Genomic DNA, 14,716 nt, shown 5'->3' with positions numbered 1-14,716 from the left:
CATGTAACAGATGTAACAGTAAAAAGCTGCTCATCCGATCAGGTCCATATCCAAATCTATTGTATAGAACGTGAAAATGTTTACACAGTTTTAGGAATTCAAACAATCTCATAATCTTAAAGGCACAATATGTAAGATTTTTTTTATTAAAATATCCAAAAACCACTAGAACAGTGTTATATATTTTGCTGACTTGTGTACTTACATTATCCCAAATGTTTTGAGGAATGTTTAAATCCAGAGAAATAAGCAATTTTAACTAGTGACACGGACCGTGTCCATAGTGTCATTGTGTCGCCTGCCAATGACGTCATAACCCCTCGATTTCCGGTTTTGTTTTGTAGAAAACATGGAAACACCAAAGACGTTTTAATATGTTGTGCGTTTTAATAGACCAGTGACGACCGCACAGAAGTAGCATTATAACAGAACTTTCAAATGTATCTAGTATGACAAAACAGCGCTGTTTTTTTTCCCCACATACGCACGACCGGAAGGAGCGGAAGCGGTCGTCTGTGGCATAATAAAAGCTCCGCTGCTTTCGAGCCGTGTGTCACGCTCGTTCAGCGGCCTCGTTTCGCTTCGACGGCTTTCAGCCTCACCCTGCTTCATTCTACTACGTTAACAAATCATTAGCTCATCCATGAACATGATTTCTGCCCGAGTCACATTGGACTGCATCGGCTGTGGGGATGAAGACGACAACTCCCATGATTCCACACTCAGTCTCGGCGTCATCAAACTACGCCTTTGTCTCTTTGTTTATTTTGAATACGTGCCCTCTAGAGGCGAAAATTACATATTGTGCCTTTAAAAGTAGTTACAGTTAGTTAATAAATTAGTATTAATTCATTAAAATAATGTAATTAAATCTAACCTAAATAAAATGAACTCATATTACTTTTTCATCTTTCAATAACTATTGAAGAACATCCAATTCTGGAAACTTCTAGAATCATGAATTGCACTTAATTATCGTGGTTAATAATTAGCCTAATTTATTGTACTGACACTCAGTAGGTGGCCTTTGACTGACGAGAACTATTGCTCTAGATGGAGTTTCAGAAGTTCATATGATCATTACATCCGTGCTGATCATTACTGGATCCTTTCTTCTGTGGTGATCATGTGCTGCACCCCATTCCAGGCCCATGCGCGTAGATGTGTCTGCTTATATTTCAGCTTTTCCTGTTCTCCATTCCAGTTTTATGTAAGAAACCATACCTCTTAACCCCAGGGCATACCTCCAACTGTGCCTTGTTGACGTTTTCTTTCTTTTCTTTTTTGCATTTTGAATTATTTATGAGTAACTTTAAAAAATGTAATATGTCAATCTCCAAGGCTTGTCACAGGCAGCCTGCTGGTAGTTCACTCTTTTTCCTGCTTAAAAGAGTTTTTTCTTTCATCTGTTACACTAGGTCTTTTTGTGGATTGTAGTCAGTTTTTATTTCTGTAAAGCATCTTTATTACAATAACACTGTTTAAAAGGTGTAAATTGAATTTAAATTGAACTAAACAGGCCAAGAATTATTTTAGACTTTAGTTAATCTTCCTCTCAGCTAAACAAGTATCATCCATGGTTTTCTCACATATTTTCTGAAATTAAAAGCTCATATTATCTTCGGCTGAGACAACTTACAAAATCTTTCAATTCAATCAGTTAAACTCAAGCCAGAAAAAAAATGGTCATCACTTTGTGTATCACATTTGCTTCTTTGTTGGTCTCTGGAGTCTCAATTTAGCTTCTGGCAGTTTGCAGTGTCTCTCCTCTGTGATGTGTGCTGTAATTCTCTGTAACATTGCAATGCTATATCTCAGTTCACAGTAACAGCCAGGGGGCAGAATAATGTACCTGACAGCAGACAGAATGTTTCCTTTCACAACCTGTTATTACAAGGAAATAAGATGCTGCAGCTAATCCACAGGTAGATTCCCTCCTGAATTAATGAAGCATGTTAAAAGCTGTTAAACAGGAAGTATTTCTGAATTTAAAGATAACATCAAAACACACTCAGATTAAACGTCATTCTTGATTCTCTGTCTGTACATGTGCTCCTCACAACATGGAATGTGTCACTCTGACCTAAATCAGTTGGAACTCAATTATGGGTGTTAAAAAGAAAAACAAACCTATAACCTATAATTATGGCAGTTTGCATGTAATTGTTAAGAAGTCAACAACAGAATGTATTTAAAGGGATAGTTCACCCAAAAATGTAAATTCTGTCATTAATTACTCACCCTCATGTCGTTCCAAACCCTTAAGACCTTTGTTCATCTTCGGAACACAAATTAAGATATTTTTGATGAAATCCGAGAGCTTTCTAACCCTCCATAGACGGTAATGCAACTACAACGTCCAAGGCCCAGAAAGGTAACATTGTAAAATTAGTCCATGTGACAGCTGTTGTAAACCATAATTTTATGATGCTAAGAGAATACTTTTTGTGTGCATGAAGAAAACAAAAATAATGACTTTATTCAACAATTCTTCTCTTCTGTGTCAGTCTCCGCTGTGTGTGCAGGAGCCGGCATTCTGACGTAGAACCCAGACGCGCTGCGGCTGGTTTGCACAGAGAGAAATGCACATACATGCATCGTAGTACTGTCGTGAACGCATCAAATTTATTAATTTTGAATAAAGTCATTATTTTTGTTTCCTTTGCGCTCAAAAAGTATTCTCATAGCTTGAACCACTGATGTCACTTGGACTATTAACGATGTCCTTATTACCTTTCTGGGCCTTGAACATGTCAGTTGCGTTGGTGTCTATGCAGGGTCAGAAAGCTCTTGTCATTAATTACTCACCCTCATGTCGTTCCAAACCCTTAAGACCTTTGTTCATCTTCGGAACACAAATTAAGATATTTTTGATGAAATCCGAGAGCTTTCTAACCCTCCATAGACGGTAATGCAACTACAACGTCCAAGGCCCAGAAAGGTAACATTGTAAAATTAGTCCATGTGACAGCTGTTGTAAACCATAATTTTATGATGCTAAGAGAATACTTTTTGTGTGCATGAAGAAAACAAAAATAATGACTTTATTCAACAATTCTTCTCTTCTGTGTCAGTCTCAGTAATTAAAGTCAGTAATAATCTTGATAATATTCTCGGAAACACTAGTGGGCATCTCACTAAGGTAAGGTCACTGATATACTCTACCTAGTTGCATTTCCCACTTTGACCACCAGTTTTGTAACTTTGCAGATCTTTTTTATGCTCAAACAGCAACATTACAGACTAACTAAAGTTGAAAAAGTGAAAAAGTATAATAGGACTCCTTTAAGAAAATTAACCATGGTTTTACAAATGAAACCATGGTAAACACAAATTAGCCATGGTATTTGTAGTACAACTGTGGTTATACAAATGGAAATGGTAATCAATCCCCCAAAAAACCATGGTTACTATAATAAAACACAGCGCCACCTGGTGGACTGCAGCACAAAAACCGTATAAACAGAGTACTGTATATAATCTGGACATTGTGAGTACTGCCATTATCTACCAAGCAGCGATACACCCTCTCCACACAACTGCTAATGTAAGTTGTTTTATAGCAACTTTTTACCTCTATCTCATCTGAACAGGCTCTTCATGGACAGGGATCGATCCCTAGAGTTGAGCCTAAACCAGCTGCATTTTTCACTGTCATTAATGGACAGTCTGAAAGGGCAGATCAAGACTGTAGCAGATTCCAGGCCTGCACATGCTGCCTACGGTAGATATCACCTATAGATGTGTCTCTGAGGGCCCACTGCCAAGAGCTACAGTAAGTGCTGCATACTGACGCTGCTGAATACACAAGCTGACTGCAGTGTGCCATTGCAGCTAGGAATTTGGGTAAGAAAACAAGAGTAACTCTCATGCCTTGACATGAGCACCAAACAATGGGCGGAACAAAAGAATTGTGGCAAATCTGTCTCCGCTATTTTATTTCATCATCCAGCTCTGCCAAGCGAAGTGATTGAGCTTGTGATGAATATACGTTGTTTACAAGGACAAATTCTAGAAATAAACAGATAATAATAATAATAATAATAATAAAACTCTTGCTCATTCTTAGACTAGTTGAAAATTAAAGATATGTGCAAAACTATGCTAAGATAGCTCTTGCTAAGAGAGGTGAATCATTGCTGCCAGATCTCGCAACCTTGTCTGAAATAAACAGGGTTGCTTAATAAGATAAGCCTGTTTTAGGAAAGTTGCTTAAAAATAATATTTTTATGGTCTCCAGGGTTTTCTAGCTGTACACATTTTCCAGTGTCTTTCCTGTATAGCGTGTGGGAATTCACTGTAAAACTGCAATGCTCACAGTTCAGTAACAGCCAAGAGGCAGAATGATGTACCTGATAGATAACCATCAAGAACTTTCTCTTTCATAATTTAGTGACGTGACGTGACATGTGGCCAAGTATGGTGACCCATACTCGGAATTTGTGCTCTGCATTTATCCCATCCAAAGTGCACACACACACAGTAGTGAACACACACCCGGAGCAGTGGGCAGCCATTTATGCTGCGGCGCCTGGGGAGCAGGTGGGGGTTCAGTGCCTTTCTCAAGGGCACCTCAGTCGTGGTATTGAAGGTGGAGGAGAGCGCTGTACATTCACTCCCCCCCCCTACAATCCCTGCCGGTACGAGACTCGAACCCGCAACCTTTGGATTACGAGTCCGACTCTCTAACCATTAGGCCACGACTTCCCCAAAAAACCCTGGTGTTAAATCTTTTTGTTTGCAGAGTTGGCTTGAACAGGTGGGCATATTTGACAACTGTTAGAAGTCGGTCATACTTTATTGTGCTAAAGCACTGACAAGCCAGATTGCGTAACTGTATAATGGAAATGAGTTCAAAAAAGCTGCAATTCATTACTTCTTGAAAAAAACAACAACAAGGCCAGAGTTACTTACTGTATAATAAGTGGACATGGCAACACAGCACTGAATGCAGCTTTGAGTTAAGCTGATGTGTTGAGTGTTCAAGAAACATGTGAATATCTCATGCCCCACTGACCAGGATTCTTCAGACTCTCTCTTATATGGAAACTCTTTCTTCACTATTTCTTCTTTCTTATTTCGTGACAGCCTTTGAACTATAGCAGAGATATTGCAAAAGACAAACCGGTCTGCTGATTCAGGTATAAATGGAAGGTATGTTATACTGAAGAAGCACCTCTGGGGCAACAGTTGTGCAACAAATACTTGCTAAACATGTAACAAACATACTTCCTGCATGAATTTCACACAGTATGGAATATTGTAGGGTTTGTGCTTCCTTCAGATGCAAATTCAGATTACTGTTTTAGGTGGGACACATTTCCCAGGAAATCCCTTTTCATGACTCCATTGTTTAATTAACAAGGCAAATAGAGTGTAATGTCTTTTTATTTTGCCTACAGCAAGTAATCACCAGGGGGCGACGGCCCAGGTCATCAACCCCAATTGCTCTCAGTGGCTGTTTGCCCCATGCAGGTGGAACTATACCTATTGAATTTTGTTGTAGTATTCCATTTTGTGAGTCACCTTGGATTAAAGCATCTGCAAATCTCAATCCTGGTGCACTGAATTCGGCCTGTTTCTCTGTAAACTGGAGGCATCAAAAAGAGATAAATATGCAAAAACGGGTACTCAAATAAATATAAATGATTCGAAGAATCATATCTGTTTGGAAACAGATTTTGGCTTCATGAAAAGCCCACTAATGAGCTACTTGCATCAAAACAGTGAGGCAAGCTCATCTGGCTTGCACTTTACTGACATTTTAAGCAAACTGTGATCTTTAACCTTAAAACACTCACTTGAAGAGACTTGCATGCAAAGTAACAAAGTTACACTTGTGTCCAGTAGTTGCCGAGCAGCTGTTTTGAATAGGCAATAATAAAAGGAATCCATGGAATTTTAATAAAGACTTATTAGAGAAACTCTGGTCAGGTTCTGGATCTTTGTTCAAATAATAGTGTCTGTGGAGCTGTGTATTTGATGTGATCTTCTCAAGTAATACAATTTACATTAGGGATGTTGTTTAATCACTAATAGACAATGACAACAAAGTTAACAACTGCTAATGATGTGAGAAAATAGGTTCCTTTTAACAATTTATCAGTGGTGTTTAGCAATATCTCTTAAAGCCAACATGCGGTAGCAGCAAGTCTAAACAATTTTGTCTTTAACATTTAAGAAATATGTTTTGACAGATGATTTATATGAGTAATAGACCCTCTCCTCTAATGTCAGCCAGGAATGAACATGACTTGTCTCTTGATTGGTGTGTTACCCTGCAACAAAACAGGAAAGCAGAACATGTAAGGAACATGAAAGGAGTTCCTAAGAAGTGGATTAAACAATTATATAGGTCAAGTTTCCAAGCAGAAATGTTCAGCTGAATTACAGGGTGGCTGTGACAGACTGCAGTGGTTTGGATGAAAATGAGAATAATGGGATGAGCTTATAATGTATTCCTTTAAATAGAAACAACAACAGATTAAAATGAGGGAAATCCACCTGTATTTTGAACGTAATGATATCATATTTCTTGTTGACCCCAATTTTTTATTTTTATTGAAAATTAAAAGAATGAATAGAATTGGTTTATTGTTACATTTCTAAAACATCAGAAAACAACTAAATCTGTTTTACATTTCATATGCTGCATGGAAAACATGGAGTTGCACAGTTCTTGGGAAACTCAAACGCAGAGGTGATTTCTTTTGGATGTTATCATCGCTGTTAAGACTGCTGATTATATCTCATTCATTCATTCCTTATTTATACGGCACGGAAACGTGGTAAACAAGGTGTACCTGAAGGAATGTCAGTTAGATTTGGTCCTCAGCAGATCTGTCAGGTAAACATGCTTAAAAATCCCTTCAAGAGTTCCTAAGAACCACTTAAGATAACTGCCTACAAAAGGGCAGCATAACACAGAATAATGAGATATGATACTAGTGTATTCCTTTAAACTATAAAAACTTAACATAAAGTTAAGTATGAGGAAAGGCTCGGGACAATAGAAATGAATTGCAAAGGAAAGATTGCATGTTTCTTGTAACAGTGAACAGTGGAAGCAAACAAATGGGCGGTACTAGTGACGCCGGCTCCGCCCCGTCTTTTAGCCACTCCCACACATCTGATTGATGCTACTCTCAAGACGAGCGGCATTGAGATTTCGGCGACAGTGTTAGAGACCAAAAGATGTGTAGCTCCTGCTGAAAAACATGCTGTCCTCAGACCACACGATGTTTCTGTTTGCTGGGATCAAATCCAAGTGAGGTCTAGCAAAAGCATCGTTGGAATCCAGAGTTAAAAGACGGATTGTACTATAAGCACGAGCGATCAGCGAGACGAGATTTGAACGCGCTGCCGTAGGAGATCAGCCGACGGCTGCCTGAGATATATTCAACAACATTTCTTTGTTTCTCTGTGTAATTCCGGTTTTCTTTCGTCTTTAATATGGCGAGCGATTCTCCGGCTCGGAGTCTGGATGAAATAGACCTCTCCGCCTTAAGGGTAAGTTATGTGTCCTTTATTGGAGATGCTCATTGATGTCTTTTGGCGTTGCGGTTGCACCGTAATGGCAGGTGCAACAATCACTACAATAGTAGAAATGGAGTCAAATGTAAAATAACGGCTGAACGAACAGCGACAAGACGTTTTGTTTCTGAAAGAACCGTTTAGGCTACCTTTATTGTTCAGTCGATAAGAAGCTGTGGAGGGTTACATTTATCAGATCAAATAGCTGCTTTTTGAAACTTAATACAAATTATTGCAGAAAATGTCAATGAACTGATCCGGTTAATAAAATAACACCAATTATCCTGATATCGTCAGTCTTTTTTACTGGGTAATGTGTGTGTATTGTAGCTACATGTTGTACTAGTCTATTCTATTAAAGCAGCCCTACACGCTGACTGCTTCTCTTATAACCATTTGTTTTATCAGGACTTTTATGAATCAGTGACTAGGAAAAGGAGTAATCTTTACTAGAATTCTAGTTTTAAACGCCAAGTTCTTTAATGTAATGTTTGTGGTAATGCTGATTTGTTGCATTTTTGAAAAACGTCGGCAAAAATTGATCGTAATGATCAAGAAAAAGTGCTATAATATTTTATATGCCCAATAAATACATGCAGTGTCAACACACACACACACAGAATCATCTATCATTATTTTCCAAAAAGTTTTGAAACATTTTTCAGTAATGTTGTTGTTGTCGTACATTTTGTCATTCATATCATACTTTCAGTAAAATAATGCCATGAAGCCATGGCGAGGTTTTGTAGATTTTGTTTTTGATCTGAGTAAAACATGCCTTTTCATATAAAGGGCGAAATATTTTTGTCACATGGCCACAAAATGGCTTCCTGCATGTTGATTATGGCACACTTATTTTGAAGTTTTATTTTTTTATTTTTCTAGTTTAAATACTATTTTTAAACAACAATTACTTCACTGCTTATTTTTGGGGGCATTAACAACTTTAAATTAGATTTTCTTTTCTTTTATGAGTAACCTGTTTAAATATTTACTACATCTAGAACATTTTGACCAAATTATTTTATTTTTTCACCAAAAATATCACATTTATTTTTGATTCAGAAATTGAAAACGCATTCATCACAGCAGAGGAATTGCATGTTTGATTTGCGTTTTATTGTATTCATAAAAGAAGTAATAGATCTGGACCCACAAGAAAAAAAAAACAGCACATCATTTACCCAAATCAGTTCTTTTATTCCACTGTTCGTTCAATAGAAACAAATTTGATCTTGCTGTGTGCTGCTGCAGGATCTATCCGTGTCCAACCGGGAAACAGTGTGCCATATGCATGGCTTGATAAATGCTTAAATCTTTCTAATGCCACCAAATTACGCACAGCATGTTTTCCAGCGACTTCTGAGTGGATAAACTGGGTTACTTCCTAACAAGTCTCCGTTTTTATGTGTCGCTCCTCAGATTATAAAAACTGTGTCAGTATGTCTAATTAGTGTGAGCGCGTATGTGCGTTGTCCTGTAGCTCAACTGGTAGCGCATGCAGCTGGCATGGCCTATAGGTCATGGGTTTGGTTCCTAGGGAACATAAATTGGGCAAATGCATCTGCTAAATGCATACATGTAAGTGTGAAAATATCTATACGTCTCATGATGAATGTGTTTGATAAGTAAATTAGGCACAATATAACTGGATGGGCAGTTTAAGGATGCCCATATGGCGAGGCACAGTTTCACAGCAGCCGTAAACCAATTACCCTGTGTGCTGTAGGATCTAATGGGCTAAAGGGATGCACGTGAAGTGCTCTTCTTTCTCTGCTCGCGAGGCTAAGTAGCGCGTGGGATGGAAAGATTGCTGCAGATAGCCCTTTGAGTGCTTTTGATTTGGCCATCTATTGTGTCTGGTGCATTAGCTTCACCTTCCCTGCCTCCTCACACATGGATCTGTTTGCACGTACATGCTTCAACACTACAGAGCACATGGCGCTCCAGATGTCGCTCATATTTTGAATGGGATTAGGTTAAGTGTTAATCTCCGTTTCATACAAGCCATGCTCTCTGCCCTTCACCGAAGCAGGGTGATATGGAACAAGTGAGTTTTACAGGCCGCTCGCGTCACTTCCTGACTGTCGCTTTCAGTCGTTGGGGAAAATGCAGATTGTATTAAAAAAAAAACAAGGTTTATGATTTGTCTGAATAAGCACGTCGGTTTGTACTTGAGACAAAACAGACATTTAGGTGCTGACATGACCTTATTTTTGCTGTCTGTCCAGAACCCTCACTAAATGTTTGTTTATAAAATGTAATATGTGGACCTGGGAATGAATCCTTTGCTTTTATCTTACCGTTCATTTAAATGTAGTCCGTTGAGTGTGCTTTCTCGCGCATGTTGTGTTTGAGCGAGAACGGAAATAGGTCACCCAGAAGCAGAGCACTGACATGTGCAGTAGTGGGGAAAAATTTCAGTGCAGCACATGCTCAGATGGGCCATTCATAAACTCTCTCTCTGGCACAGAAGCGGAGGTCTGTGTCCCACATACATGGGAGCCATGTTTGCCATTTCATAATTACGAAAAAATGCAGCATTTTAAAGAATGAAAAGAACATTTGTCTTTTTTTTTTCATTTTTAGAAATTTTTTTAACCTGCTTATTAATATAAGGAAAATGCTTTCAAATATTCAAAAATTTTGTGGTGAGATAAAACACACACACACACACACACACACATAAAACAGGAAATTATATTATAGGGAAGAAACCTGCAGAGCCTCATGATTGTTACCTTGAAATACTGCTTTTCAAACGTTTGGGTTTAGTATGTTTTTTATTATAATTTAAAGTAATAGATTTATTCAGCAAGGGTGTACCACTGTTTTCAAAATTGATAATAATAAGAAATGTTTGTTGCGCACCAAATCAGCATATTAGAATGATTTCGGAAGAATCATGTGACACTGAAGACTGGAGTAATGATGCTGAAAATTCAGCTTTGCTTCACAGGGTTTAAATTGCATTTAAAAATATATCCTATTCCTAGTAGAACATGTTGACATTTACAATATAGCTGTTTTTACTCATTTTTTGACCAAATAAATTAGCTGACTTTCAAAAATATATAATTTTTTTTACCATCTCCAAACTTTTGAGTAGTCATGATCTAGATGTTGTATGGTGCAAATATGTTTACCTTTTACTTATTACACCACAACACATTTTTAAAATAATTACATTGAAATTCAAAACCATATTAAACCAACATGAGCTGCTTTGTGTACAGCCGTTACCGGGGAAACCACTATTTCAGCGCTCCTAAAGCGCCACCTCGTGGCAGAGAATGAATTTGCATTTCCAATAAGCCTTTCTTGCTGTTTATGGTCAGATCAATGCAAATATCAACTCATGTTTTTACGCAGCAAACACAGAGTTGTAAATGGGAAAGAAGTTAATGTGCCTTCTAAAAATCTAAACAATTAAGACAGTAATATTTATACGTTTAAATTGACATAATTTATGTTTGATTTATCCCTTTTCATAAAAATGGTCTAAAGGCTGAAATGCTGTTGTATAAGATTTTTGTTTTTATGAAAACCTGTATCTGAACTGTAAATCATGTCATTTTATGGTCCAAGCCCACTCATACTGTTTTCATTTTACTTGTGCAGCTCGTAGAATGAGTCATAAATTGCCTTAAATTTATTTTTAAAAATTCTGCAGATACCCTGTAAATAGTGAAATAAAATTCCTTCCTTCATATTTGTTGATATTTGTGTATTGAAAATATTCTTTATATTTATACTAACTCCTATCTGATTTTCTATATATTAAAAAAAAAAAGGTATTTTTTTTTATTTGGGCTAGTTAAATTAATTTTCGGGCTACCAAAATCTGAAGAGTACCTGCCCGAAGGGCTACCAGGGATGTTGAGGTCTGGTGTCCTCCCTGGGTGTGCATGTGTGCTGTTTTGTGTGCCTCTTGTTTTGTGGGGGGAATTATGTATGTGTTAGTCACTTGCTGTCACACCCTGGCACTCCAGCTGCATTCCATTCAATGCCATTCTGCCCGAGGATGTCTTGTAACTTTATTTTTATATGCACGCCGCACCAAGAAAAGAAAATGCGTAGTTGCTGATAATGGGCTGAACTGCCAGTTCTAGCAAAGCCACATAGAGATGCTCAAACTGAGGGGCTCAGAGAGCCGTCTCACCTCATGCCTAGCCTAGTGCTGGTGCGGTTAAAAGTACTTGGGGGTTTTTGTGTTTTATGTTTGCAGTTAGCCCGTGCCCTGCAGCGTTAACTGTCCTGAATCTCCCCTCCCATCCTCTGCCCTCCAGCAGACGTCCGCTGACCCATTTCATGTCTTCATGCTGAAGCGCAAATGTTGACTTATGTAGTTTCATTTAGCTAGATGTAAATCTTTTTTAAAAAGTGTTTAATAAACTGCCACATGTATTTAAAACGGCCTGTTTACATCTGGAATTAAGTTCTCTCGGATGACCCGTTTGCAAGAGACTGTTTTGTCACTCACTACTTAATTATGTATTTGAATTCTAATTTAAGCACATGTGACATTTTGGTGTGAAATTATTTAACTCATTTTAGTCTAGCTCCTGTATTTGATATGCTTTAATAGAAATATTGAAGAAGTCCACTTCGCTAGTTGACTGTTAAGTGGTCTTTATCTGTCATTACACACTTCCTTACATGGTTTAATATTTTAAGTAAATGCTAGCTGAGACACTGTCACTGGAAAGAGTAAGCTCTTACGAGTCCATTTTGAAAGAGAGTGTGACTGTCCCGTGAATGGATTAATGTCCTGACCTGTAATTAGCAAATTATCAAATGTTTGTAGATTAGTAACATACACCAATAATTAATGAGTTTCTACAAGTGTTTTAGTAATCTGAATTCAAACTGATGAAAATCACGACAAATTTGTGTTATGTACAGTCACAGTGTAAAAACGAATTATTTTTGTAAAATTAAAACAGCTTTTTTTAATTTTCAAATTTTTAATTTTCAAATTTTTAATTAAAATCGATTCTGCTTAAAATAGCAGAATCATTCACTATTCACTACAGACCTGCTTTCCACTCATTGACGTCTATATAATTTAGATTATAGGTGTAAAATTAAATACTAAAATAGATTTAGATTTATTTTATAGATCAGTGAACACGTCACCACTGGTGTATCATCCAGAATTCAGAGTTTCCACACTTTTAAATGCAACTTGGCTCTGTCATTCATGTGCCATAACTCGTAATTATGACTCCAATTTCCAATTCCGCTCGCCAGGCACAAGATTAGCAAGGCCATGTGGGTGGGAAAATAACATTATCCAATTATATTTTAGCCTAACATATTTCCATCTAATCAATTTCTGTTAGATAGGTCCTGCCCTACACTTATTTCCTACTAGATATGCTGTCATCACTCTCTAACATGGAACATACCTGTAAATGTGTGCAGATACCACTAAGTTTTAAGTACACTCTCTGTTAAGTGATCTTCTTACATGGATTTTATATGAATAGTAACTGAGACTGTCACTGTGATGCGTAACCTCTTATGAGTCACTTTTGAATGAAAGTGTGACAGTCTCTTAAAGTGCTGTCATTAGCAAATTAGCAAACTTATGTGAAGTGTTTTGCATTAATTTCATTCTTGGTTGCATTGGAAAGAAATCCTTCAGCAGCGCTCTTAATTCATTAATGTAAGAGTGTTGATCTAGTCTGTTGGTTTGAGGCAGCGCTCCAGACTTCCTCTGCTTGTGTTCATTGGGATTGGCAGTATAGGATGTTAGCACAAATAGATGCCTGCCTCCCTTGATTGGGAACGAGCTTTGGTGGCCGGATTGGGGTTTCCGAGCCAAAGGTTTGTTATCGCTGTGGTATTGATCAGCGGTTGAGCGGACTTCTCTGGGTGCCGTGTATTGATGTCGGAACCATCTTCTTCATTTGCCTTTTACATGACTCATTGGCTTGTGAAGACTAAAAGATGGCTTGAACCTCCTATCCCTCCACAGACACATTGTTTTAAGGTGCGTCAGATGTTTGGGAGCAAAAATGGGTTGAGAAAGGCCTAAGTGCAGGTTATGCATTCATCAGGTGCTGTAGACCGGAATCGTTAATCACTTGCGTATTCGCGTGCAAACAACCTTGTTTCCAAAACGTCTCGCAACTTTCTCTGGGATCACAGCTGAGTGTGTGTTGACAGTTAGAGATTTATTACCTAGGTAAAAGAGAAAATATTTTGAGTGTTCAATAATTACATAGTGGTATGACTAAAATGTTATATAACCGCATATGCGTAATATCAAATTTTTAAAGGTACATAGTGGTATGACTAAAATGTTATATAACCGCATATGCGTAATATCACATTTTTAAAGGGTTAATTCACCAAAAATGAATATTGTCATCATTTACTCCCCCTCTTGTCGTTCCAAACTGATAATAGTTTTTTTTTTTTTTTTTTTTAAATATTAACATATTTATTTTTTATTTAACCTAAGATTTCTGTCCCTTCGTTAAAAGGCAATTACACCAAAACTTTGACGGTTCAAAAGTTCACAAATACATCGTAAAAGTTATGAATCCATATAAATCAAGTGGTTTAGTTAAAGTTTTTAGAAGAGGCACAATATGGCAAACAGATTTAGTTTAGTCTTTTATTCACATATAAACAACAACTTTCTGAACCATCACATTTTTGGGGGTAATCTACTTTCACTGAGGGACAGAAATCTCTCAGGTTTCAATAAAAATATCTTAATTTGTGTCATGAAGATGAACGAAAGTCTTATGGGTTTGGAACAACATGAGCGTGAGTAAATGATGACAGAATTTAACATTTTTAGGTGAACTATCCCTTTAATTGGTTTGCTCCTTATAATTTCAACTAAAAGGGAATCATCAAATGACATGAACTTATTCATTTAAAAATCATATTAAATCCATTGGATTAACCTATTTATTTCCCCCCAGTATATTAGAGTTGTTTTTTGGGTCACTTTTGTTAGGTATTTCATCGCTGATCCTGAAAGCCGTTGACACGCCTTGCAGCTGGATTGAGACCTCCCTGCTCGGCTGATCGGCTCTCTTCGCGCCTCAGCATCGCAGCAGTTCCGGTCTTGTTCCCCTGTCGCCATCTGGCGATACTGAAAGAGCTTATTTCTAGCAGTTAAGCCCTAAAAGAGCAAATTCTAGCGACGTTGTTGCAAATG

The 14,716-nt window shown here is 37.6% G+C and overlaps 1 protein-coding gene across 5 annotated transcripts in view; it reads left to right on the top strand.

Moving 5' to 3' along the window:
- Nucleotides 1-7,144: 7,144 nt before the first annotated feature.
- The window catches only part of tnika (TRAF2 and NCK interacting kinase a), a 117,082-nt gene continuing 109,510 nt past the window's right edge, over nt 7,145-14,716 (top strand). For all 5 annotated transcript variants that reach the window (XM_016530911.1, XM_016530913.1, XM_016530910.1 and 2 more), the window contains exon 1: nt 7,145-7,509. In XM_016530911.1, the coding sequence (XP_016386397.1) occupies nt 7,453-7,509 (57 nt within the window). In that variant the 5' untranslated portion in view covers nt 7,145-7,452. The remainder of the gene's footprint in view (nt 7,510-14,716) is intronic.

The sequence above is a fragment of the Sinocyclocheilus rhinocerous genome, unplaced genomic scaffold (assembly GCF_001515625.1).
Source record: "Sinocyclocheilus rhinocerous isolate Xijiao unplaced genomic scaffold, SAMN03320098_v1.1 scaffold541, whole genome shotgun sequence".
In the NCBI taxonomy this organism is placed as follows: Eukaryota; Metazoa; Chordata; class Actinopteri; order Cypriniformes; family Cyprinidae; genus Sinocyclocheilus; species Sinocyclocheilus rhinocerous.
The sequence above is the reverse complement of the archived record's forward strand: the minus strand, read 5'-3'. Positions and strand labels throughout refer to the sequence as shown.